Source organism: Myotis lucifugus, unplaced genomic scaffold, assembly GCF_000147115.1.
Source record: "Myotis lucifugus unplaced genomic scaffold, Myoluc2.0 scaffold_322, whole genome shotgun sequence".
In the NCBI taxonomy this organism is placed as follows: Eukaryota; Metazoa; Chordata; class Mammalia; order Chiroptera; family Vespertilionidae; genus Myotis; species Myotis lucifugus.
In genome coordinates, this window is record NW_005871370.1 from 318,163 (window position 1) to 345,427 (window position 27,265).

The 27,265-nt window shown below is 45.4% G+C and overlaps 4 protein-coding genes across 7 annotated transcripts in view; 2 read left to right on the forward strand and 2 right to left on the reverse strand.

Annotated features, from left to right (window-relative positions):
- On the reverse strand, positions 1-18,005 carry CUNH17orf100 (chromosome unknown C17orf100 homolog). Of its 3 annotated transcripts, XM_023764227.1 has the most exons (3): positions 17,082-18,005; positions 1,793-1,943; positions 1-850 (listed from the first exon to the last, which is right to left on the reverse strand). In XM_023764227.1, the coding sequence occupies exon 1, from the start codon at positions 17,731-17,733 to the stop codon at positions 17,380-17,382; it is 354 nt and encodes a 117-aa protein (XP_023619995.1). In that variant the 5' UTR covers positions 17,734-18,005; the 3' UTR covers positions 1-850; positions 1,793-1,943; positions 17,082-17,379. The 3 variants fall into 3 exon arrangements, 2 of the variants coding, with proteins under 2 accessions (XP_023619995.1, XP_023619996.1); XR_002832104.1 differs by lacking the exon at positions 17,082-18,005 and having other exon boundaries at positions 1,834-1,985; XM_023764228.1 differs by lacking the exons at positions 1-850; positions 1,793-1,943 and adding an exon at positions 12,226-12,349.
- A 116-nt stretch (positions 18,006-18,121) lies between these two features.
- Positions 18,122-25,471, forward strand: MED31 (mediator complex subunit 31). Its single transcript, XM_006100669.3, has 4 exons — positions 18,122-18,244; positions 19,068-19,145; positions 19,427-19,523; positions 22,832-25,471. Exons 1-4 carry the CDS (start codon positions 18,217-18,219, stop codon positions 23,022-23,024), a joined length of 396 nt encoding a protein of 131 aa, XP_006100731.1. The 5' UTR covers positions 18,122-18,216; the 3' UTR covers positions 23,025-25,471.
- On the reverse strand, positions 24,327-26,690 carry TXNDC17 (thioredoxin domain containing 17). 2 transcript variants are annotated; one of them, XM_014466105.2, is made up of 4 exons: positions 26,346-26,690; positions 25,606-25,687; positions 25,125-25,200; positions 24,327-24,508 (listed from the first exon to the last, which is right to left on the reverse strand). In XM_014466105.2, the coding sequence occupies exons 1-4, from the start codon at positions 26,536-26,538 to the stop codon at positions 24,440-24,442; spliced, it is 420 nt and encodes a 139-aa protein (XP_014321591.1). In that variant the 5' UTR covers positions 26,539-26,690; the 3' UTR covers positions 24,327-24,439. The 2 variants fall into 2 exon arrangements, with proteins under 2 accessions (XP_014321591.1, XP_006100730.1); XM_006100668.3 differs by having other exon boundaries at positions 26,219-26,555.
- Positions 26,691-26,791: 101 nt separating this feature from the next.
- Positions 26,792-27,265, forward strand: part of KIAA0753 (KIAA0753 ortholog) — a 58,920-nt gene continuing 58,446 nt past the window's right edge. Inside the window, exon 1 of the mRNA XM_006100666.3 lies at positions 26,792-26,829. The gene's annotated coding sequence lies outside the window, so the exon portion shown is untranslated. The remainder of the gene's footprint in view (positions 26,830-27,265) is intronic.

Genomic DNA, 27,265 nt, shown 5'->3' on the forward strand with positions numbered 1-27,265 from the left:
ACATTTTTATGTTGAAAATGCTTATATTTAAAGAAAACAGATACAAATTATATGTGTTTTTATGATAATAAAAACATACACGACCACAGGAAAAAAGTTGAGGTGGAAATATAGCAGCAGTTATCTTTGGTGACCTTACAGGGTTATATATTTTCGTCTTGTTTTCTGTATTTCCAAATATTTTAGAATAGGCATGCACTACTTTATAATCATTTTTAAAAGAGATGAGTGTTAAAAATGGTCTAAATAAAATGAGAAGCTAGAACTCGATGTCTGAGTTTCTAGCTTTTAACGGCCTCCAATTGCAAGGTCCACGGTGTCTGAGAGGTGACAGTGGAGACCGCCTGCCTCAGTGACGCGCAGCAGGTCCAGTGCCCGGAGTCGGCAACTCGCCGGCCACAGGCTCCCACGTGCATCTGCGCCGACTTCCCGCGAGGTCAGCTGCCTTTCTGAAGTCTTCCTGAAATCTCCCCAGGTGCCTGGGAACCTTCAACGCCGCTGGAAGTGGGCAGTGCGCCAGCCCGCTCTGTCCCTGCCGCACCATGGAGTGCTGGTGGCCGCGCATCCACTGCATCCACCGGGACAAGTGGATTTCGCCTGAGAAGGGAGCTCTTTCTGCCACCTCAGGCCAGGGGCTCGGAGCGGGAAGAGAGGCTGAGCTGCGGTCACCGCTGTGGGCCCCTCTGCTATCCACATCTGGACTTTGGGGACCCACATCCCCCACTGCCAGGACAAGCAGGTCCATTTGTTCTGAAGGTGGAGAGCTGGGAACACTTCATTGGAGGGGGTCACTGAGGGACAGCCTGGTCACTCCCGCCATTTCTCGGGAGATCAGCCCAGATGAGGCCACCTGGAGAGATAAAAGGGGTTCTTGAAGAGCCCCCGGAGGAAGAAAGGGGCCCATATGAGTTCGGTGGGGGAGAGAGGCCCTCTAGGCCAGGGGTCTAGCCAGCAGCTTGTCAGGGCCTGTCCAGGACCGCCACGAACCAGCCACGTGCCTGCCCAGTTAGAAACCAGAGGAAGTCCCCGAATCAGAAGCTGAAAGACCATGGCGGACAGACAGGCTTAGAGAGAGAGCACGAGATGACACACAGCAAGGGCAGAGGTGGGGAGAGGGACAGGCTGAGGCCCAGCGCGGGCAGGGAGGCCATCCCAGGAGTGAACTCCCAGGAGACCAGCGCCCAGAACACTCATCCTGGCTGCAATCAGGGAATCGCAATTAGAGGAGCCGGTGTGCCACTTTACGCCTACTAAATTAGCACCCATTAACCAAATGATACCGTCTCAGCTGCCAGGCTGTGGTAAAACCAGCTTAAACACACCGCCCATGGCCCTGTAAATTAGCTTGGCCTTTTAGGCAAGAAATTGGGCAATACGGCTCCAGGGCTATTAAAATGCTCCTCTCTCATTCTGTGGTAATTCCACTTCTTGGAATGTGTTGCGAGGAAATAATTCAACAGAAAAATGACAGGCTTGTCCATCAGAGATGATGAGCGCAGTGTTATCCGTTATGGTCAATAGGCGCCGGGAATGTGTTTAAAATAGGGAATATGAAGGCTAAATAATAGCATTTAAGGATCCTTATGATATGTGCAAAAAGCAGACAATAACACTATCCGTATGAAATTGACAATGACACAAAACAGCCGCCTGGATGCCCGGCAGCCCCGCCCTTGCTGGTGACCGGTGGTCCTTGGCGCCCGCTGGCCACACAGACACTCCTGTCTTCCCTAGGGGCCTCCCTGCCGCTCCCCGTCTGGAGCTCTCTAACCAAGAGGCCTAACCCACAGACCTCAGACTGGTGGGGAGACAGTCCTGGCCAAGCCTGCCCACCTAGGCAGCTGCCCTGGGGTCCTGAGGCGTCTGGGTGATGTCCGCTGGGTCACTCCAATGTCACACCTCACGGAGCCAAACCAGAACAGACGCGGTGGAGTCGGGTCCTCCTTTAAGAAAAGGGATAAAGTGATGTTTCAGGCTTTGAAATGTCTTGCTATTTGGGAGCACAGCACTCTGTGTAAGCCAGCTGAAGTCTGGGCTCCCAGCTGGGGCATCCTGGGGTGAAGGCACTTTAGAACAGACTGCAGGCAGAGGAAGGAGTCGTGGGGCTCCCCTCCTGGCCTGCTCCCCAGGAGGCACAGCTGGGATTCTGAACTTGAACCACCAGTTCTCCCTCTTCCCCTCATTTCTAGTGGCCGTCCCCGCAGTGGCAGTGACTGAGAACTCACTAACTCGAGGGTGAATGACAAGGGAAGAGACCACATGGGGCATGAATGAGCATGTGTCACCAAACAATGCTTATTCAAAGCCTGTCTGGCTCTCCAAACATGCCCTTAATGGTGCTCCAGAGGAACCACGTCCCTGCCTCACAGGGGCTGAGGACATTCAGTGGCCAGGCCCGTGTCCAGACAAGCCTAACCTTGTTCATTCAATCCATGCAAGGGACTGAACACAGAGGCTTCATCATGGTCCCTGCCCTTGACGTGCTTTCAGTCTCAGGGAGAGGCAGGAGTAAACAAGGAAGAATAATTCAAGGAGCGACCACGTGGGTGCTGTGAAGAGGTTGCAGCGCTGGGGAGTGAGAACACCCAGGAAGTGGGCTCAGGATGGGGTGGAGGGCCCAGCAAGGCTCCCTGGGGAGGTAGAAATGGAGCAGGGCCTGGAGAACAGCAGGATTTTACCTGGAAGAAGGAACATCAGGGGCCAGGGGCAAGTGCAGGAGTCCGCCTCAGCCTCCCCAGCTTCTCACCTGGGGGCCTGCCAACGACCCATCCTGCCCAGACCTCTGAGGAGAGTGCAGTGGTGGTCTCAGCCTGATTCAAAGGGCGGAGGGTACTGAAACTGACCATGACCGTTCATTCATTCCTTAGTTTGCTCGTATCACAAACACTTACTGCACACCTGCTCTGTGCTGGGCACTCTTGCAGGTTCTGGGGGATACAGTGACGAGTCAAGGTCTGTGCCCTTCCAATGGGGAAAATAGACAACAGACAAGTGACAAAATAAATTCACACTGGAGAAATATATAATAGTGGATAAGAGTGATGAAGGTGGGGGAGTAGGAGGGGGTATTTAATCAGTAAAATCAATATCTGATTTAACATCTAAATGATGTGAAGAGGCAAACATCATTAAAAGAATCTGGGGGAGAGCATTCTAGGCAGCACACATGGAAAGTGCAAACACAGGGATAAACTTGGCCTATTTAATGATTAGCATGAAGGCCAGCAAGGTGGAGAAGGCATCAGGGGCTGGTGGGGTGGAGGGACAGGAGACTGGGCCGCAGGGCCGGCGCATGGGAACCACCGGAGGAGAGCATTTCAAGGAAAGGATGGCTCCCAGTTTCAAATGCTACAGAAGGGTCGGCGAGGACGGGGCTGAGAAGAGGCCACTGGAGTTAAGACTGGGCACAGTAGGAATAGACCTTGGGAAGGACAGCTTTGGTGCAGCGAGGCTGCAGGGGTAGACAATGACATCAGGTGGGGAAGCTTAAGCAGCAAGGGCAGACAGCTCTTGGAGGAAGTCTGGGAGAGAATAAAATAAGATGAAGCATGGCTTAGGGGTAGGATAGGGTTGGATGGGGAAGAGGGAGTCCAGGCTGGGAACAGGGGAGATGTAGCAGGAGAGGGAGAGGTGCCCCACGGACTTCCCACTTCTTTCTTCTCCTTTCCCCACTCAGACCTCAGGCTTCCTGCGCCCTCCTGCCCAACAGGCATCTCTTCCCCAGTGGTGGCCTGGCCTCCACCTGTCCTTGCTCAGGGAGACAGCGCACTACTGCACGGCGGGCAGGCAGCCTCGTCCATCGTGGGGCTGGCTCCACGGTTAGAAAAGCTTTCCTTGGAGGTCGGACACAGACGTGGCACAGTGTTGGGACTTCAATGGGGCTGGGCTTTCTGTGTTTGGCTATAGATCTCATAATACGTTTAAGAAAATCTTCCTTCTGCTGAGCCCAAATGCACCTCCTTGTAGCTTTTTACCCTTTGATTCTTGTCCTGCTCTTGAGGCTTCCTTCAGACAGCGGAGGGCAGTGGGCCCACCTTGTTTTCCTGTCTCAGGCTTTAACATCCCTGCTCTTTTGGGGTCTCCAGGATTTCTCCTGAACACCCTGCAGCCTCACTAGCCTTTAACATAGATACATTACTAGGGGAACAGCTACCTATTCCTCTCCTACCAGCAGACGAGTGGTTAAGAGCCAGCCTGGGTTTGAATCCTGGCTCTGCTCCTCCCTAACAGGTAACCCTGGATAAGACACTTCTCTCTGCCCCAAGGTCCCGCGGATGCGTGGATTAGAATGTAGTGCTTCCAACAGTGTCCAGGGGAAAGTCAGTGCTCGGTGCATGTTTACTGCTCGCAGGTGTCAAAGCTCCTTTTGGAAGGGAATATAAAGCACAGGAGTTCCCCTAAACCAGCGGATCTCAACCTGTGGGTCGCGACCCCTTTGGGGGTCAAACGACCCTTTCACAGGGGTCGCCTAAGTACATCCTGCATATCAGTTATTTACATTACGATTCATAACAGTAGCAAAATTACAGTTATGAAGTAGCAACGAAAATAATTTTATGGTTGGGGGTCACCACAACATGAGGAACTGTATTAAAGGGTCGCGGCATTAGGAAGGTTGAGAACCACTGCGCCTAAACCGACGTGGGCATGCCACGTGGAAATGCTTCGATGTCCCCAGAGGAACCAGCATGGCCAGGGCCCGCTCCTGAATCAGAGGAAGCTGGTCTGAGAAAAACAAGGCCCGGGAAGCACCCCCGGGGTGTTTGAAAGTCAGAGACCAGAACCTAGTCCGGGACGGAGAATGCAAAGTGGCCGCAGCAAAGCCATCTGGAGAGTCCCCTCAGAAGCTGTCATTCCTGCGGGCAAGTGAGCGGGATCTTCTGTCAACAACTGTCCCCTCGGGCCTCTGTCCTGCTTGGCACTCGGCCTAGGTTTCTGGTCGTCCAAGAATCAGCCTTCACTGCTGTGCAAGGGTGGTCTGACCTCTGCTGTCCACTGAGTGTCATGGCACCAACGTGAAGACGGCCATGAGACCTCAGACATGCACTTTCTCCAACTGTTTTGACAGTGCCTCCCAGTATGAATATATTTCACACGGTAACTGTACACGAAGTTCCCACAAAGCCATTCTTATCTTTAATGTGTGTGAGCACTCTGATAGACTCTACATTTTTCTATTTTATTTCAATAATAAGAAAAATGCTGATTGCAACCCACAGAATTGGTGTCACAGCCCCAGATTTTCTCCTGAAGTTCACGAGACATTACTGAGTTGGTTCCCTAGTTCCCCAACTCCAGTCAGTGTGCACCATGTCCCTGTCACACCTTCGGCCACACTGAAGGCTAACTGCTCATGTTTTCTTTAAACCAGTGCACCGAAACATTGTTAAACACCCACTAGAGCAGCGGTTCTCAACCTGTGGGTCGCGACCCCTTTGGCGGTCGAACGACCCTTTCACAGGGGTCGCCTAAGACCATCCTGCATATCAGATATTTACATTATGATTCATAACAGTAGCAACATTACAGTTATGAAGTAGCAATGAAAATAATTTTATGGTTGGGTCACAACATAAGTAACTGTATTTAAAGGGCCAGAAGGTTGAGAACCACTGCACGAGAGCGTAAGTAAAATAGTGGTGAAATTACACATTTGAGGGCTAGCTGCATTTCCCCCCCAATACACACTGAATAAATATTCAGTGACCGACAAGGTGCTCTCACTCTGGGCCTCAGCTTTCTCATTAAGTAAAACAAAGATATTAGAATAGATTGATGGTTTTCAAAGGTTTTATTTTAGCATCCGGGCCCTTTTGCAAATGAATTCTCATTATCAGGCAAATAGCAGGCCAGCTCCACAAAGGACAAAGCTCTGATCAGCCCTCTGAAACCAACAGATATGAAGGTGAGTAAAAACATCCAGGACAATGTCCCCTAGGGATCTGCAAAGACAGAGGTTTTTTGCAGACCAGGGCAGGTTCTCATATCCTCCAGGCCTTGATCAGATCTCAGCTCTAAGGAATTCAAACCTCTTCACAGTGGTGCACAGGAAAGAATAAAGCTCACGGCAAGCCAGAGTACATTCGTACTGAAACATGTGTTCACAAAACACCTTTATACTGTAAAAGAAAATACTGCCCTACACTTGGGCTGGGTCAGGGATGTTTTGGGGATGTAATCCACAAACCTCTTCTTGGGAATCAAATATATTTCTGACAAAATGCTTAAGCAATTTTCTGGTGAATTTTCATGGTAATAAGACCTCTGAGAAATCAGTTACCTATGTGCTCAGCTTTGGGAGGGACCCAACGGCCTTTATCTGTCTTTCAATAAATCTAATAATTCTTAACCAGAACTTTTTTCTTATCTAACCATTCTCTTTTCCTATACAATGTCCTTCCCAATAGGTACTTGTTGAATTGACCAGGTAGAAGCCTCTTCCTTTGCCATGAGATTGAAATAAGGTCAGGAGGGTGGAAAGACCCAGGTGCTTAGCAACAGACAATCCATTGTAGGGTGGGACCTCGCCCCCAGGGTGACCTTTCCTCCCCTAGCATATAGCTGGACCCCATGACCTTTCCTCCCTAGAGATAACATCTAGGCCTCAGTTGTACTTCAGCTCCAGGCCCAGAAAAGCAACAAAACCAGCCACTGCTGACCTCAGGACCAGCTGCGTGGAATAATGACCCCCTGCCCTGGTGCCGGCCAATCAATCAATAGAGACCACAACCCTGAATGGACATACCTGGAAAGCTACTGGATATTCTATTGAAATCTTCCCCTGGAACCTCCTCTAAAATCTCCAGCCTTAAAACCCTTAGGACAGAGGACCCAGTGGGCTCTGCTTCGCAGGGGCACACCCCCACCTTTTCCTTCTCCTTCCCTTCCCCTCCACACCCAGGCACCTTACCATTAGCTCCCTCACTCCCAAGCGCCTTCCTTTACCTCTATAACTTGTTTCCTAAGCCCATTTCTTCCAGGAATTACTTTTTCTACCTCTGTAATTTACCTAATAAATGTTCTCTTACCAAGAAAAAAAGAAAAGAAAAAAGAACTTTGACACTGAGTTATAAACTGTCTTAAGCTTCCCCCCTCCCTCCATTCATTCCGTTAAGCGCCCAGCCTGTTTTGTCTTCAAGACGGAAAGTATAGTGTCTGTCACTGGTAACTGACTGGGTGCTTAATGTGTTAACGGTGCGATGTACTCTGATATTTTCTGCTCTGTTCTATTTTATTTTTAAAAATGCTAATTGTGACCCACTAAATTGAGTTCACCAGTATTTAATGGTTTTGACTGGAAGCTTAAAAGCCATGGGGATAGCAGTCTGTTAAGACAGAAACACGTTGCTGCCATTAAGAAATGAAACGAGAGAAGGAAACCAGGTAAGATAAAGGCCAAAGAGTGCTTACTTTTCCTGAATACCTGGCACAGGGCAGGAATTGAGTAACTGTCTTTTGAAACTTAAAAAAATAATTAAAAATTTAATTATTCCCCAAGCCACAAACTTTGAAAATATGTTTGCAATGCAAATGAGAATTTGTACTCAGAATACTTAAATGATTCAAACCTCAAGAAGACAAAGAGCCCTACCTGTGTGGCTCAGTGGTTGAGTGTCAACCCATGAACCAGTGTACCAGAGAGAGAGCTGCACAGAGAGAGAGCTGGAGATGAGCAGAGGTTCCCCTGAGTGTAAGGTCTGGGGCTGGGAAAATAGGGTCTTTCCTGATCCCACCAGCTGAGTTGGACAAAACAACCTAGAACTGCCGAGCCACATCCTGCTGGACAATAGCTGCCATCCTGGGACCCACCAGAGCATCCTGTTGTGCTGACGGCCAATAAATAACCACCGGAGACTTCTCAAGATGGCCAGGGTGCAGCTGCACCAACTTCCCGCTCATCAATCACCCGCCACAAGCTACCTCAGATAAACCTGATTGGTCCAACAGCAGCACAAAAAATCTCTGCCAGGCATAGGCGGGTGTGACTCCCCCCGGCCTGCACCTCCAGACCGTGGGACCTCACCCGAGAGCTTCCAATAAACGCGATATTTCGCTCTTACCCTGCTTGTCTTGGTCAATTTATTGGCTTTGGTCAGATTAAATCTTAAATCTCAGATTAAACCTTACATTAAACCTAACACTGAGTATTCAGCTGAGTACTGATTATCACATCCATGTGAGGACAGGAAAAAAAAAAAGTACTGGAAAGGAGAAGGAACACTCCCCAAAGCTCACATAATGCTGAGGATCGTGCCTATTCCCACCAGCCAAGGTGGAAAACCCCATAATATCAGAGTATTCAGGAGAGTTTTGCCTCAGTAATGTGAAACAATCAGCCTTTGATTTAACACTACTCTGGACCTACTGAACAAAATTTAAAATCCTTTTATTTGTTTATTTAGGAGGGGGAGAGAGAGAGAGGGAGAGAGAGAGAGGGAGAGAGAGAAACATTGATGTGAGAGATACACATGGATTGGTTACCTCCCACACCCTCCTTGACTGGGACCAGGGATCCAACCTGTAACCCAGGTATGTATGCTTGACTGAGAATCAATCCATTTGACTGGGAAGCAAACCTTTGGTGCACAGGCCGATGCTCTATCACTAAGCCACACCAGCCAGGGCCCCACTGAACAAAATTTAAATGCAAGACCTGAAGAGAATAAAATTGTTTCAAGTAACTTAAGGATGTCCTAGAACAAATTTTGAGAATGTTTATAAGAATATGAAAATATCCAACACTCAACCAGGTAAAATTAATTTGTCTGGTATGGAAACAAAAATTACCAGGCATGCAAAGAAACAGAAAAATACAACTCATAATGAAGAGAATCATCAATCAATGAAAACTGACCCAGAAATAACACAGATAATAGAATTAGTAGACAAAGACAATAAAATAGCTATTGTAACTATGTTGCATATGTTCAAGAAATAGAGGAAAGGAATATGTCTGGCAGATATAAAAAGGATATATGGAAAATATGAAAAAGACGCAAAATGAATTATGAGAGATTATTCAGATTTTAAAAAAAATACCACTGTATGGTACTTATGACAAATTAAACTTGCAGATAAAAGAGTAGTGAACTTGAAGACATAGCAATAGAAACTGTACAGTAAAATACAGAGATAAAAAACTGAGGAAAAAAGAAAGAGAACATCAGTAAGCTGTGGGACAGCATTAAGTGTCTAATATACCTTTAATTGGAATACATTAGGATAGTGTGGCAGAAAAAATATTTTAAGGAATAAAAGCCCAAAATTTTCCAAACTTAATGAAAACTATAAAACCACAGATCCTAAAAACATAATGAAGCCCAAGTACAAGAAACATGAAGAAAACCACACAAAGGCTCATCATAATCTAATTACTTAAAACTAATGATATACAGACAGAGTCAAAGAAGTCATACAGAAGCCTTTGTATAGAGGAACAAGATTAGGATAGAGCAAGATTTCTTGTTGGAAATAATGCAAGTCAGAAAGCAGTGGAATTAACACTTTTTAAATACTAAAAGGAAAATAACATAAGAATTCTTTACCCAGAAAAACTGTATTTCAAAAATGAGGGCAAAATCAAGGCTTTATTGAACATACAAAAATTGAAAGAATTCATCATCAGCAAGCCTATACTAGAAGAAATGACTAAGAAAGTCTTTGAACCCTGGCTGGTATGGTTCAGTTGGTTTAGTGTCATCCCATACACCAAAAAATTGCAGGTTTGACTCTTGGTCAGGGCACATACCTAAGTTGCAAGTTCAATCCCCAGTCGGGGTACATGTGGGAGGCAACTGAGTGATCTCTCTCTGTCTCTTTCCCTTCCTCTCTCTCTAAGATCAATGATGCATATTCAAAGGTGAGGATTTAAAAAAAGTCTTTGAAGCAGAAGGAAAATGCTACCAGATGAAAATCTGGATCTACACAAAATTAAGAGTACCAAAATTGCTAACTATGTGAATAAAGAGCTTTAAAAAATTATTTAAATTTCTTTAAAAGCTAATCAACTGTTTAAAGCAAATATGCTAACAGTGTACTGTGAGGTTTATAACATGTATGACAACAATAGAAAAAAGGTCAGGAAAAATGGAAGTATACTTTTGTAAGGTTCTTGTACTATACTAGAGGCCCAGTGCATGAAATCATGCACTGGGTGGGGGTGGGGGGGGCTCAGCCCGGCCTGTGCCCTCTCACAGTCTGGGACCCCCGAAGAGGGAGGCCCGAGGCCCTGCCCACCCGCCACAGCCCACCGGTCGGTGGCCTGGGCCTCCCTCTGCAGGGCAATCATGGGGCGATGGCCATGTTCTGACCAATCGCATCACACCCACCTTGGCTGGCCTGACACCAGTGGGTGTCATAGCATGGTAGTCCAACAGTTGTTCCACTGTTCGGCCGTTTGGTTGATTTGCATATTACACTTTTATTATTATAGATGTCAAGTAACATAACATCATGTGAAGGTAGAATATGATGTTAAAAATGTATACTATAAACCCTATTGAAACTACTAAGATAAAACAAAAAGAGTAAATAAGCCAACAAAGGAGATGAACTAATTAAAAAATATTAAATTAACACAAAAGAAAAGGAAACAAAGACTAGAGCGAACAAATAGAAAACAAACAGCTAAATTTAAGCCCAACTATATCAATAATTACAGAAAACATAAATTGTATAAAGATTCCCATATTAGCAAAAATTATTAGGTTGGATTTAAAAAGCACCAAGATCCAACTATATAATACAACAAATCCATTTTAAATATAAAGATACAAGTAGGCTGAAAGTAAAAGGGTGGGGAAAGATGCGCCATCCTAACAATAACAGAAAGAAAGCTGGATGGGGCGGGGCAGAAACCAGGTGGAGGGGGGTAATGGGGGGGAAATAGGAGAACATCTGTAATACTCTCAACAATAAAGATTTTTTAAAAAGGAAACTGGAGTTCCTATGTTAATATCAAATAGAATAGACTTCAGAGTAAAGAATATTATTGGGAAATAAGAAAGTCACTTCAGCCATGGCCAGATTGCTCAGTGGTTAGAGTGTCAGCCCTCAGACTGAAGGGTCCTGGGTTTGATTCCCAGTTAAGGGATTAAGAGCATGTACCTTGGTTGCTGGGAGACAACCAATCGATGTGTCTTTCATGTCGATGTTTTGTGGGGGCTTTTTTTTCTCTCTCTCTCCTCCTCCTTCCCCCTTTCCACTCTCTAAAAATCAATGGAGCTCTAGCTGGTTTGGCTCAGTGGATAGAGCATCAGCCTGGGGACTGAAGGGTCCCGAGTTCGATTCTGGTCAAGGGCACATGCCCAGGGTTGCAGGCTCGATCCTCAGTAGGGGCCATGCAGGAGGCAGCTGATCAATGATTCTCTCTCATCACTGATGTTTCTATGTCTCTCTCTACTTTCCCTTCCTCTCTGAAATCAAAAAATATATTTTTAAAAATCTCTCTATATAAAAGCCTAAGCAACCATCACAACCAAACAGACGACCGAACAGGCTGTGTCGGGGGTTAGTGAGGGATGACCAAATGACTGAGCAGCAGGCTGCGTGGGGCGACCAGGCCCGCAGTGGGGGGCAGTTGAGGGCGACCAGGCCGGCAGAGGGGGGCAATGAGGGGTGACCAGGACGGTGGGGGAGCCAGATGGGGGCGACCAGGCTGGCATGTGGGGCAGTAAGAGGTGACCAGGCTGGCGGGGAGCCAGTTAGGGGTGACCAGGCCGGCGGGGGGGTGGGGGGGACAGTTGGTGGTGACCAGGCCAGCAGTGGGGCAGTTAGGGGCGATCAGGCAGGCAGGCAAGTGAGCAGTTAGGAGCCAGTGGTCCTAGATTGTGAGAGGGATGTCCGACTGCCGGTTTAAGTCCGATCCTGGTAGTCGGACATCCCCTGAGGGGGTCCCGGATTGGAGAGGGTGCAGGTGCATGAATTTCGTGCACCGGGCCTCTAGTAAAATAATAAAAATCAATGGAAAAGTATCCTCAGAGGAGGATACAAAAAAGTCATTTTATAATGATAAAGGGGCCAATTTATCAAGCAGAAATGATGATGCTAAATATTTATGCACTTGATAACAGATCTTCCAAATACTAACGAGATGTTTTTGGGGCCTCACAGGAATGACAGTGCTTTGCAGGATTCCATATAAATAGAGTCTCTATTTCTTCTTTTTCTATTTTTAGTATCATCTATTATGCTCACTGTAAATTAAACATAAGGATACTACACCTACCTTTGTATGGTTATCAAAGGAAACCATCCTGGGAGGCAGTAAATAGTGGTTGCAAGTGGATAGTGGTGGCAAGTTATTTTGGCTTCTCTGGACTTGTTTTTCCATCTGTACCATGAAGGTCAACTGTTTTGGAAAAAAAAAAAGTTTAAACAGTGACTTTTTCCCCAGCCTATTAACATGTTGAACCCATATAAGCACATGGAACCATGGAGGCTGGGTCAACTATCCAGGGCTTGGGCACTGGTACTAGCCATACTGGGATGGGAGCAAAAGCAAGGATGGAGGACCCGGAATCCTAGGAGATCTAAATGAGAACTTGAGCCAAATACCTTGCTGGTCAGGCTCTTAATTCTTCCCCTGACTTGTGTGATCTGGGGAAAGAGTATTCTATTAACAACAGTCTTTCACTTGAAGTATTTTCAACAACTGACAGCAAATATAGATGTGAATTTTATAAGCTGCCCTTAGCTCATATGTAAATGAACGGATTATGGGGAGAATGACAGGTGCTGACTTGTACTTATTTAATTTTTCAAAGTGACCTGATTGGCAACAACCGAAGGCAAATGACAGCTATTTCCTAGCTCAACAAATCCGAGGGATTAGTAGATGGAGCCATTAGCGGCTTTCTTAGCTGGCAATGGAGGGGACAGTATTGCGCTCTGCTCTTCATTGCACACAAGTGCTCAGCATTATATACCAGGTCACAGGTACAACAGCACCTGGGTTCCTTTGAAGCTTCCGAGAGAGGACTCTGTGGGGAGAATGCGGACACACAATATGCGCAGCACACGCTTATTATATGCAGCAGGTACATTAAAACTGTGACAGATATAAGCTGCTTTAATATACAGGATCATCTTGAGCTGTGGGATCTGATGTGTAAACCAGTATGTATGGCAAATATCTTGTCAACATCCTTTTCTTCATGTCTCTTGTCTTTTTGCTTTGAAACATGGATAAGTGAAATTTGGAGGAAGAAACCTAGGTAACAAGGATAACAAAAAGAAAGAAGGTACCATAGTTCTGTATCCTCCCAGGAGAATCAATCATCTAGAAACCTAGCGTTTGGCTTTTTCACAGTAACCTTCCAACCAGTCTTACAGGTACTACTAAGAAGGGGGAATCAAAGCAGGTAACACAGTAAAGTCTAGAAGGATATACTCCAGGTTGCTGACACTATTTCCAAAGGATGAAAGTGGAAAGGGATGATGACAAATTATTAAATTTTCCTTACACATCTTTGAATTATTTCATCTGTTACATTAAGCACATATCACTTCTGTAATATACATTAATAAAGAACACTGATACAGAAAGCAACTACCTTATTCATTTAAAACACACACAAAAAAAAACACTGATCAAGAGAGTGTTTGTATATAATGTACATGGTCTGTCATATTTACAAGAACCAGTAAGCTCACTGAAGACTAAAATGCCAAAGTCTAATTATTAGTTAACAGCAGACGTTTTATGAGACAGGAGCATGAGGGGAGCCTCTGGGTTCATAACTTTCCTCTTGCCTGAGCCCCTATTCTACTGGGCAGCCCAGTGCCCTCCCCTGTAATTAAATGAAGTCATGTGGGTGATGACTTAGCACTTAGTACTCTACCTCACAAAAAGGTCCCACAGAATCAAGGTCAATTACTTCCTGTTAGATGGGATCAGCTTCCTCCTGGGGTAAATATCACATAAATTATTGAAAGCAGAGATGTATGGTCTCCTCAAAGGGCAACATATCCCTCTCCTCTGAGAGCTCCTGCCTGAGATGTGACATAGGTCACTACCTGTAAACCTCTCCCATAGCATAATCCTATGATGAGTGGGGTGCTTCCTCGATGGATCATGCTTTAGAATCGTCAGGGTTTTTCAACCTTGGTCCTATAGAGATTTCGGACCCAGTGTTTCTTTGTTGTCAGGGGCTGGGTAAGGGGTAACCTGTGCATTGTAGGATGTTTGGTGGCATACAACATACCAAACTGCTCAAGCCAAAACTTTACCCACTAGATGCTAGCAGTATCCAACCCCCACAGTTGTGACAAAAATATCTCCAGACATTGCTAAGTGTCCACTGTGGGGCAAAATTGTCCCCAGTTCAGAACCACTGCCATAGATCAATTTCGTTGTTCTTCAGCTAACCCATAAGAACCTGGGGCTAGGACTACACATTAATGTCCATGTGCCCCACCTCCACCACCAAAACCCCCCCACAAAACTTGAACTTTTAAACTTTGTTTTAAGACGCATGAAAGTCAAGTTTCCTGAAGCATTTATCTAACATTTTAGTGCAAATGTTCTCACTTATGAGTGGCTGCCAAAGGACAATAGGCAAGGAAAAAATAGGTAGGTCAAGCCAGGCCCTGTGGGGATGAGAGGGAGGGAAGAGGTGTTCAGGGAAAACTGGAGAAAAAGATCTCAAATTCACTCGGGCAGCATAAAATGAGTGAGACAGGCTGGCAGACGATAGCTGCTTAGTCATATGGCTTTAAATACCATCTATGTACTGATGACCCTACATTTTATATTTCTTTGTTGTTGCTAATCCTCACCTGCCCTCGACCAGGCATTGAACCCGTGATTCCCCAGTGCTCCGGCCAACACTCCAACCACTGAGCCACACCAGCCATGGTCCACATTTTATATTTCCAATCCTCACCTCCCTCATGGAAGCCAGCTTCTTGCATTCAACTGCCAATCCATGTCTCCATTTGGGTCTTATACAGGAATCTCAAACTCAGCATGGCCAAAACGGAACTGATTTTCCCTCCTAAACCTGATCCTCCTCTGGTATTTCTCATAAATGGCCAGACCACCGTACAACAAATTGCTCAAGCCCAAACTAAAGTCATCCTTGATTCTCCTATTTCTCTTTCTCTCACTTCCATATCCATCGGTCATGTCAGCTCTGCCTCCAAACCCATCCCTAATCTGCCTCTTTTCTCTAGCTCCACTCCTGCCACCCTAGTACGAGCCACTATCATTTCTTACCAGACCACTGCATTAGCTTCCTAACTAGTTCTTGTTTTCTTGCTTGTCCCCTACATCATCAGGTTTTCTCAATATCACACTATTGATATATTGGGCTAAGTAATTCTTTGTTTGGTGTATATCGTGGGGAGGGGCTATCTCATGAACTGTAGGATGTTTAGCAGCATCCCTTGCCTCCAACCACCAGATGCCAGGAGCAAAACTCTCCCCCATTCCCCGCCCAAACTGTGACAAACAAAAATGTCTTCAGACATTGTGAGGGGACAGAACCACCCCCCAGCTGAGAACCACAGCCCTGCATCCTACACACAGAAGGCAAGATATTTTAAAAATATAAATTGCATCATGTCACTCTCGGGCTGAAAACCCTCCAACGTCTCTCCATTGACCTTACGGTAAAACCCCTCCTTGCCTGGCTTACAAGACCTCTACGAACTGGCTCCTGCCTACTTCTCTAACATCCTCTCTTCCATACCATGACTCCCCCTCGTTAAACTCCAGCCACACGGGTTTTTCTGGTCCTTAAACATTCCAAGCTTGCACCCATCCACTCTTTGCACTTGCTGTTCCCTCTGCCTAGAATACACTCTTTCCAGATCTTTGCATGGCTCACTGCTCATGCACAGAAATCTCAGCTCCAATAATGCTTAGTCAGCAAGGCCATCCCTGACCATCCTATCTGAAGAGCCCACTGACCTCCATCCTCTACCACATTACTGGTTTATTTCCTCCACAGTGCTAATCATAATAGGGAACTGTCTTGTTCTCCTGGAGAGCCAGACCCTGTCTATCTGGCTCTCTGCTATAGCTCTAGTGCTAGAATTCCATCCGGGATAGAGTAGGTACTCAAAATGTCCTCCCCTCCACCTCCTCATATCTCAGGTCAGGTTTCCCTTCTAAGATTATTCTCTGCACACATCCCAACGAAGGATCGAACCGGCAAACTGGGCATGTTCCCTGACTGGGAATCGAACCAGAGACCCTTTGATGCTCAACCCACTGAGCCACACCAGCCAAGGCTCTAAGACAGCGGTTCTCAACCTGTGGGTCGCCAACCTGTGGGTTGCAACCCCTTTGGAGGTCGAACAACCCTTTCACAGGGGTCGCCGAAGACCATCGGAAAACACATATAATTACATATTGTTTTTGTGATTAATCACTATGCTTTAATTATGTTCAATTTGTAACAATGAAAATACATCCTGCATATCAGATATTTATATTATGATTCATAACAGTAGCAAAATTACAGTTATGAAGTGGCAACGAAAATAATTTTATGGTTGGGGGTCACCACAACATGAGGAACTGTATTAAAGGGTCGCGGCATTAGGAAGGTTGAGAACCACTGCTCTTTTTTTTTTTAAGAAAATATCTTACTTTGTTAATTTTAATTTAATTGACTGCAGAAAGGGAGGGGGAGGGAGAGATAGAAACATCAATGAGAGAGAATCATTGATCAGCTGCCTCCTGCACGCCCCCTATTGGGGATCGAGCCTGCAATCCAGGCATGTGCTCCTTGACTGGAATCCAACCCGGGACCCTTCAGTCTACAGGCCGATGCTTTAGCCACTGAGTCAAACCAGCTAGGGCTCTAAGATTATTCTTAACTGGTGACCTTCATTTCTAACTATAGTAGAACTATGTTAAAAAGTACAGCTGGGGTTACCATGTACAGGGCTTAGTACAAAAAAACAAACCCAAAACCTGCTTATTTTGAAACAAACAAAGGCCAATTACTGAATGAGTGAAAGTCTGCTCCACGCCCCTCAGGTTTTTAGCAGGCATATAAGCATACTACTGGCATCATTTCTGGTTGCATCCTGTCCCTAGGCAGTGAAGGGACTATGAATCTCAAACTCACCTGGTTCAGAGGTTCAAACAGCCTCTTATCCATCAACTCAATTTATACAGGAGAATGGACCTGGACACTTGTGCTGGCTTCCAGTTAAAACAGTTGCCTGGGTCAAAGGCAGGAAGGTCCAAGGTGCAGCGTGGGCAATAAATGTTGGCTGAGTCCGGAAACTGCGGATTGGCCTTTCTTAGGCTGATGTATAGGCGGTTGCTCTGATTGGTCCACCTGGCAGCTTGGTGGCTGCAAACTGGAGGCAATGTGGTCCTGGCCGAGGGCCATGGCCCTTTCGTGGCCTTTGGGAAGTGTTTCATCGGGACATTTTTACATTCTGGCTGGCTGCCGTCTTGTCCCTCCGGGGAGGGCTCTCCACACGGTGCAGAGACGTCTCCACGCGCAAGGACGAGGCCCTGACGTGGCGGGAGGACGTTTCTGTGCGCTGCGAGGAGGTCTCCACGTGCTGGGAGGACACCTCGAGGATGCGAGGAAGCCGCTTCCCAGAGGGGACCTGGGTGGTCTCCACCTGCCGGGAAGACGTGTGCACCCGCCGGGAGGAGGTCTCCACGCGGTGGGACGAGGTCTCCACGCGGACCGTCGATGTCTCCTTGTAGCGGGTGGTTTCCACCAGGGGCGAAGCGGTCTTTCCCCGAAGGGGTGAGGCCATTCTACGGGTGGAAAGGAGGTGGGAGGCCACGAGACCTCGGGAGGCCCAACAGCCTAACACTCCCCGATAGTCTCGCCTCTGGGTTACATCACAAGGGAAGGGATGATGTCACAATGGCGTGTCACGTCACCGCAGGCACAGGGGTGGACGAGAGTGCCCCAACACCATGGCATGCAGGCACCGGGTTCTGTCGGGCTTTTCTCTCCCTTGCAAATACCGGGCCCCGCCCCGCGGCGCTCCGCGGGCCCTGCTCCTCGCCCTCGCCTTTAGGGGGTCCGCGCAGGCGTGTCAGCGGCTGAGCCGGGGCGAGCCTGGGCGGGCCCGGGATGGGCAGAGCCTCCCGCTCCCACGCTAGGCTGTGCCCGCCCCCGCATCCCACACTGCCCCGCGACAGGAAGGCGGAGCCGCGGCTTCCGGAACCTCCTCCTCCACTCCTGGCGGTGGCTGTGTGGGGCTGGAGGCAGCTGAGCTTTTTAGCCGGTGATGGCCGCGGCTGTCGCTATGGAGACAGGTCAGTAGCGCTCGGAGCCGCGAGTCTCCGCGGACAGACGGGTCCGGGCCGGGACACCTGCTCCAGCTCCCGGGACGCCGTGCAGGCCTCATCTCCGCGGGGTGACAGTGCGGACCCGGGGGCGTGAGGGCTCTTGTCGCGGCTGGAAAAGCTAAGCGAGTTTGGCCTTTCCAGAGGCTGATTTGTTCGCAGGCCTTTTTCCTCACTTGCTGGTCAAACACCCACCCCGCGGGCTTCCTGGCGTGGGCGAGACTAACCCGGAGGCGTTCGATTTGTTTTCTGCGTCTCAGATGAACTTGTCTATAAGTTTGAAATATCGCCGCCACACTTGTGTATTTTTCTGCCACTGACGCTTCTCACATACCCACGCGCTCCCTGATCTTGCACACGTTCCGTCTCTTTTTCAGCTTGAATTCTAAACTTTCTTTTCTGATTGACTTAGCATTCGCTTAGCTTTTGCTTAATTTAATCCCATTAACATTTTAACGCAGTATTCATATAGGGGAAGGCACAGTTATTATTACTACGTACCCCAGTGGTCACTCTACATATGTCCTGCCCCTCCCCCCCCCCCCGTGTGTTCCTGTTTTCTTTGATGACTTTAAACTTTAGAGAAATAATCATTTTAATCAGGGCTTTGCTTTTCTTACCCTTGTAAAGGTTTATCCCCTCTCACGCAGTTTTAAAAAAAACATCATCACCTGCCCTTCATGTAGAAATGTGTATCAGCATTAGTCGGGCTTCTTTACTGCTGTTTTCTTTCTACAAGTTAATATAAAAAGTTACCTTTATTTTGGGTGATTTTCGTTGTCTTCTCTCCTAGATGATGCTGGAAATCGACTTCGGTTTCAGTTGGAGTTGGAATTTGTGCAGTGTTTAGCTAACCCAAATTATCTTAATTGTAAGTTGTTGAGCACCTCATTGAATGAATGATTTCTGACAGATGAGTTGCAGTTCATATTAGTGTCTGCTTTTATACATTCTCAATTGAACGGAATTATTGCTGCACTTATACTGGTGTATATACTGTATATAATTGAGCAAACTGGGACTTGTTTTATGAATTCAATGTGTGTTGGTGGTGGGATGTTATGTGTGTAAATTCTTTGTTAGAAGTCACAAATCAGTGGTTCAAGGATTGGTTTGCTCTACAGATGCATTTTTTTTTTTTATGCCTTTCAGTTCTTGCCCAAAGAGGTTACTTCAAAGACAAAGCTTTTGTTAATTATCTTAAGTACTTGCTTTACTGGAAAGAACCAGAATATGCCAAGTATCTAAAGTAAGTTTAATTTTAATAGTCCTAAATATGTATATATTTTATTATACTCCAGAACACTGATATTTAACAGACTTCTTAGTTTTACCCATTTCTCCACTTTCAGTTGCAACCACCTTATAAGACACACTTATCTCTAACTTGGATTATTGCAGTGATCTGCCCACTGGTTATCTTTGCTTCCACTCTTGCCTTTTTTCTCCACCCGCCCCCCTCACCCCCAGCCAAACAAAGCAAAATAATTCTTTATACATAAGCCAAATTGACCTCTTAAAAATGTAAATCACAACGTGTTCCTTTCTTAGAATCTTTCAATGGCTTCCCAGTGCATCCACAATAAAATTCAGTCTCTTGAGCTGAAGTTCTATATGATCTGGCTTTGTCTTATCTGACCTTATCTTGTACTATTCACCCCATCTCACTGGTTTTCTGACCCCAAGGAACCCACATTCTATAAATGCAGGGACAGAGCTATACGCTAAAAATTTAAGAATGTAGAAAGGGGTACTTGTAAGGACGGTTTTCTGGAGGAGGTAACCTTACCAGCGTCTTAATAGCTACTGGTTTTTTAGGGCCTCCTATGTGCTGTACTGTGCCCATTTTAAAAATAAATGAACACACACACACACACACACACACATAATTTAGGTTGTGCAAAAGATGTCATTTTAATGGTTACTAAATTGCAAGAAGCATATTATAATCACAAGCATTCCTTTTTGCTGGTAAAAAAGTAAACTTTGAATTCACGCCTCTTTGTCTTAACTAGGCAGTCAAAAAGCAATAATGAAACTTTTTGTTTTTTTTCTAAACAAACAAAGTTTGAGAGGAAAATGTTTCAAACTTGCACTTTTTATCCAAGTCACTTTTCTGATCTATGTCTAATACAGTGGTTCCCAACCTTTTTTTGGCCATGCCCCACCTAAGCATCTCTAAAATCCTAATGCTGCCCCCCCCCATATAATTCTTACTATTCAAAAAGTGAACTCCTATGGAGGAAGCCTAAAGACCACTAAGTCTAGATAAGCTTCCAAAGAACATGGTGTCCATGAAAGAGAAAAATAAAAGAACAAAAGGACAGTTGAATACTGAGGAAGAAATCACTAAGAAATTGTTAAAAAAATGTGAAGTGATATGAAAAAATAGCAAATAGTTTCAAAACATATAATAGAGCACTGAGCCAAACCAGTTTCGGCCACAATATATATTTATATACTGTATGTGAAGCCCCTAGAACCATAAGAAATGCAAAAAATTCACTGTTAATAACTCCATTCTTGAATTGTTCCCCTTAATCAAAGGGGCATGTGCCCCATGTTGGGAACCACTGGTCTAATAATTGATTCACGAAGCTGCCTGCAGGATCCTTTGTACCCTTCCTGGCTCTTTATAAACAACCACTTATTCATTTAATAATTCACAGAAAATACTTTATTAGATCCCAACATGTATGTATGTAGATTAGAGACTCAGTGATGGACACTGAATTAGACACCACAAGTTTAATTTCACTCACCACACTGCTGAGATGGTCATCTAAACTATGGCTCGAGGTTCCCTTGAGCACTGCAGGAGTATGCTGTTTCCCAAACGTGTCATTTCTACCGCTGGTCCAGTTTTGGCTCTGTGTACTCCCTATATGATTTACTTTTTTAAAATATATATTTTTATTTATTTTGGAGAGGGAGAGAGAGATAGAAACATCAATGATGAGAGAGAATCCTGCACAACCCCTACTGGGGATTGAGCCCGCAACCCCGGTATGTGCCCTTGACCAGAATCGAACACGGGACCCTTCAGTCCACAGGCTGATGCTCTATCCACTGAGCCAAAACTGGCTAGGGCTGATTTAGTGTTTTTTAATTTACTCATTTAAACTTTATCTCTTTTCTATTTGAAATAATTTTACTTACAAAAGCTTGGAAAAATAGTAAAGAGCATCCCTATATATTCTTCACCCATATATTCTAAATATTAAAAATCGTATGTAACCACAGTACAATGATCAAAATTAGAACATTAACAATATACTGTCTAACCTTATCTAATCTACAGACTTCAAATTTCACAGGCTGTCTTACTAATGCCCTATGTCTGGTACAGTATCCAGTGTAGGCTCATATGCTGCATTTTGTCATGTCTTAGTCTCCTTCGATCTGAGTTCGTCAGTCTTTTTTTTCCTCCATGACTGTGACATAAAAGTCAATTTACCCACCACTGATGATGTTAATTTTGATCACTCGGTGGTAGCTGCCAGTTTTCTCTATATCAAGTTACTATTTTTTCTTTTTAATATGTTGTGAGGAAATACTTTGAAACTATGTTTCATACTTTTACCCACTAATTATCTATTGAAGATACTTGCCTCAAAGAATTGTTACTGTGGTGATTTTCTAATTCCAATTCCATCATTCTTTCTACATTTACTAGTTGGAATTCAGTTGTAAAGAACATTCCCTTGTTCCCAATTTATTCATTCATTTTTAAAAGTTACATCACTATGGACTCTTGGAATCTTAATTTTTATCTTGTAGATTATTGTGATGTATGTCCTTGCTCTAGTGATTCCAGCTATGGCCACTAGGAGCCCCTTCAGATGGTCTCTGGAGTACTTCTGACATAATTTTTGAGCACTTTTCTTTGGCACTACACACTATCCCAGGCTCACCTTGTGTTTTCCTTGCCTTAGCCCGGAATCAGCCATTTCTCCAAGGAACTCTGGAAAATGCTATTTAAAACCCACAAATTGGGCACTAAACTGTGCTTGTTAGTACCACTATGTCATTGTTCCTACGCCTTGTCAGCACACAAACTGAGAACACATATCTGTGTCTGGCTCTATGTTTCTGTCTAAAAAGTCATGAGTTCATACTGCTGTTTTCAGTTCCTGCTCAAAAATAGGGTCCATTCTTGCCTTCTCCCTTTCCTCATGTTTCTTTTTATGATAGCCAGGAATTTGACTCTTTATCCACAGTATTACTAAAAATTAAAAGTGTTCCTATTCCTCACTTTGGAAACCACCAGAGTAGATTAAAAACTAGAGTATAATATTTGTGCATAGTTCTTTCTGAAATTGACTCTGACTTTTTATCATTATTGATGGAAAGCCAATAGTTATCAATTAAACACATAATTACTAAAAATCACTAGTTTCTTTGCCAGAGCAGGAAAAAAAGAACTATGCTACCAAAGTGTTCTAAGTTAATGTTACAGAAATTGTAGCTGAAAGATCATTTCATGAGTAACTGAATTAGAGCTTGGAGTTATTGACTTAAATTATGCCAATCATTAATTGATAAACTTAAACCCAGGTACCCTCAGTGTTTACACATGTTAGAACTACTCCAGTACGAACACTTCCGCAAGGAGCTGGTGAATGCTCAGTGTGCGAAATTTATTGATGAGCAGCAAATTCTGCACTGGCAGCACTATTCCCGGAAGCGGATGCGCCTTCAGCAAGCCCTGGCAGAGCAGCAACAGCAAAATAACACCTCAGGAAAATGAAAAGCTGGATCCAGACCAGGCTCCTAAGACTGTATATGTTGCTTCTGTACAGTGAAGACCAAAAAAAAAAAAAAGACTCATCTTACCTACTTTCTTGTGCTAGCACTGAGTACCTTTGGTGTGCTATTTAATCCAACTAACTTTTCATTGTCAGTAGATTATTTCTGTTAAGCCAAAACTGTTCTTTGATTTTCCTTTGGATTTGTAAATTTTTATTAGTATTTAACACACACAACTAAGGACAGAAACATTTGGTGCTTTAGACCAGTTTAAGGAGGCAGTGAGGATGGGGCAGGGGGAGGGCCGCCAAACATCCTGAACTCAGTCAGGCTCTGTTCCTGATGTACAGTGGGGGCTGGGGCAAGTCCATCTCCTGGAACCTTACTGTCCCTCAGGTCAGCTACCCCACCCTTCTTATCTACATAGTAGTCATTGACTATTCCTTATCCACATACATAAGAAATAGAGTCAATGACCTCTTTAAATCCCAGAGCAGGAACGGCATAAGGTTTTTTACATTCTGCAGGAGAAGAGGACATACCTGTCTCACTACTTGCTTTGCAAAGAGCTTTAATGGAAGAATCATTGCTATGTCGCTGACCTAGTGATGGCGGGGAGATTGATAGTTAACTAATTGGACTCTTGACCTTAGACTAGAACAAAGATGAGGAATTTCAAATACCTGTGCTCATTTGGCAAAGCTAACGTTTATTTGGCAGACACCACAAACCAGGCACCGTGTTAGTGCTTAGCTGCATTTTCATGTCAGTCTTAGAACAATCTTTGTTCAAAAGGGGGAGACTGAGGCTTAGACAGTTTAAGTAACTTGCCTATGGTTACACTGCTAGTAAGTGGTAATCAGAGTGTGACTGACTCAGGTGGAATCCTTCCTCCCGCTTGGCTGTATCGGCTCTAGCCTTTGCTCCCTGCCTCATCCCAAGTAGTGAGGTACGTTCAGACTGTGAAACAAAGCTGCCTGTATGAAGTGGGGCTGGATTAGGTGTGCTGTGCTGTGGTTAGCTTAAGTTCTGCATTCTAAAGCCCAAAAGGCGTTTTAGGAACAATAGTTCTTTGTAAATTCATGGAATTTAAATTAAAAGATCCTAAAATTCATTCAGAGATTTGGAAGCAAATTCACTATTAGGGGCTTTCAGATATTCCTATTATCTCCAATAACACATTCCTTTGTGCTATTACTACCACTCCTGAAGACTTATTTTACCTATATCTTAAAGATATCCATATATTACAAACAAACAGGGTTCATGAGCATTTTTATAGCACTCCAATGTTTAGACATGCCATTTTTAAAAATCATCATTTATTTATGCCTAACATGAATTCAAAGCAAGCATGCAATTTCTTTTATACTAGAATAAATCAGGAAATCAAGACACAACTGTCATAATCAAATCTTAATCTTCAGTGAACAACATCTCCACGAGGTTGGCCTGCAGACATTCAGATTCTACCAGTTTTTGAGGCTGTAAGAGAAGAACAGTCAAATCGTAACCCACAGCTATAAAAATGTTATTAGGAGGGGATAGAGTTGTTCAGCCTTGAATGACACAAATATTTAAACAGAAAGTACGCCATTCAGAAACTATTAACTAGTTGTAACAAGTTTTATGAAACACTTAAGATATTTGCTCTAAGTTCAGTCATTAAAATACTTGGCTCAAAACTTAGACTAAAACAGGAGACAGCAAGTCCAGTGCCACCCCCTTGCCCTCTATTCTTTAGTTTAGAATCCCAGGGCTATGACTAGAAGTTCCTTTTCAACCAGAATTATGGGTTAACTGGCAAGCAGCCATTGATGCCAGTGTTTAAGAAACCATGTGTAAATCAACTTTCTTGAGCAGTTCTTATAGAATTTTAAATTAATAACTTTTAAAAAGCATAAAAAGATGTAATACTTAGATATTTACATTACTAACAGTTTATTGGGATTGTCCATAGGGGACGGACACATGCACTCTGAACAGCACTGTGATGTTTGGATGAAATGTCAAGACCTTTCCATATCTGAATCCAGAACGAGTTAAAAGAGTTGTGACAGGGTGAACTGTAGCCCCAACATAGTTGAAAAAAGATACTCACTGTTCCATATTTAAGGAGTGTAGGCACTGCAGTTATTTTCAAGTTTGTTTTGAAGTCATTATTTGGATCTTTCCAACTATTTTGAAAAGAAAGTGATCAAAACATTTTACTATGTTTCTTATATTTTGTTTAATATTTGATATATTCCTACATTTAGTTTTTTAGTAATCATTTTGTTGTAAACATTTTAAAAACCTTAAGAACTGTGACTTACCTATTCCCCTGTGTAAGTTTCCTTTAAAGTGTGATTAAGATATGTATGTAAAGACAATTAAGTTCTGAACTAACACCAGACTAAATTTATTGAATTATCCTTCTAATACAAGCGGCTGAACATTCAGAATTTTGATCTGTATTTATATCTTCTAATTGCTTGACTCATCCACTGTACCTTAGACATAGAACCTGAGTCCGGGCCCTTCCCACCTGTTTGGCAGAGTGCAGTGCATGTCTGGGGGAGAGAGTATATATTGCCACTTACTAAGGTTTTTCTCCTACTTGGCAGTAGATGAACACACATTCTTCACTAATATGCTTCAGCCCTTCTCGTACGACTGGTTCAGCTTAAAAAAAAAAAAGTTGATATAAAATAATCACATCAACTCTACAACCAGGCCCTGATAAACAGCATCCCTCTCCCCTCCCCTCATGTTGCTAACAACTCAGACCTAACCTGCAGTTAACTGAGGTTAACAGAAGGCAGGTGTTCTCTGATTTGAAAGCCACTTTAAGGGTAACTACGTCCCGGTCCCGACGCCCTGAAGAATGAAAGGCATATTTGCTGACCTATGCAAAGGACATCAACTCCCGTCCTCACTAAGACGCTAATCATACTGAGGAAGTGAAAAATTGTAAAGGACTAGATGTCAAGATGATATGGGTCGAATGGTAGAAGGCACTCTTGGGGCGGGGGTGCACTTAACAGGAGAGAAGGGAACAAGGTGGGACAAGGAGGCAAAATGCCAGCTTAGAAAGCCCTGCGGATCTCCAGGAGTAAGACTCCTTCCTCTGCCATGAACTCCGCTCTCCGGCCAGAACCTCGGCCTTGCCTTCCTCCACTCCCTTTGGGCAGCAGCACCGAACCCCGGCCTCACCCAGCACGCAGTCGGGGCACCAGCTTTTCCCTTCGGCGTCCTTAGAACCGGTAAAGTAGGCGAAAATGGTCTTGCCTTTGTGCTGCTCCACAGCCCGGGTGAACTCCTCGAAGCCGGACACACTCACCTCCTCGTAAAGAGCCATGGGGAACGCGCTCCGGGAACCGAGGATAGTCGGGGAAGGCTTCGGGTGGTACTGCCCAGAGGCGGGGCCCACGTGGGGCGGGGCGAACCTGCTTCCGGGTGGGCTGAGCACCAGGTGACTGCAGGAGCCCCAAAGCTTCGGGAGATGGGGGGCTACGGGGGCCTCTGAGGGCCATAACTCATCCGTACCGCCTTTCTGCTGTCGCTTCTCCGACCTTCTCGTTCTGGCTCCATTCCGAAACCCAGGCTTCTTTCCTAATTTGGTCTCGGCCCCAGCCCCAGAGACAATGGCTGCAAAACCTGCTGCCGCGCAGCCCTGGAACCCTTACGTGGCTCTCGAGCTCTAACGGCTCCCAAGCCGCCCTGCGCCTGTTGCCATGGCGACCGGGCGAGCGGCCGGAAACCAGGCCTAATTGAGGTCCCCCCCGCCTGCTTCCCAGTAGCCGTGCCTCGCCGCCTCAGGCCGGGTGGGCACACGCGGTGTTGGGGGGTCCTGGGGAGCTGCGTTAGGAGTCATGGACGTGGGGGAGAGGAGAGCTTGGCCCAGGGCAGATACTGCTGCTCGTCGCCCCTTTTAACTATTTTCCTGCCTAGGCTTTAGGGTGGGGCCAGGACTGAAGGGAGGCGAACGGGGCGCGGGGGTGGGGGGCTGGGAGGAAGTCAGGCTGCGCGGTTGGAGCTGGTGTGAGTGCGAGTGTGGAGCAGCCCGGGGGCCAGGTGCCCTGTGCCTGCGTGGGGGTGGTGGTGGTGGTGGGGAGGAGGCCATGAGATTGGCCTAGGAGCATGAGAAGGCGCCCGGGCTGGCTGAGGAGAGGTGAAGCGAAACAGAGATGCTCGGGCTGCTGTGAGGAGCCTATCAGGACGGGCTGGAACCCGTGGAATGAGGGAAAGAGTATGAACCTA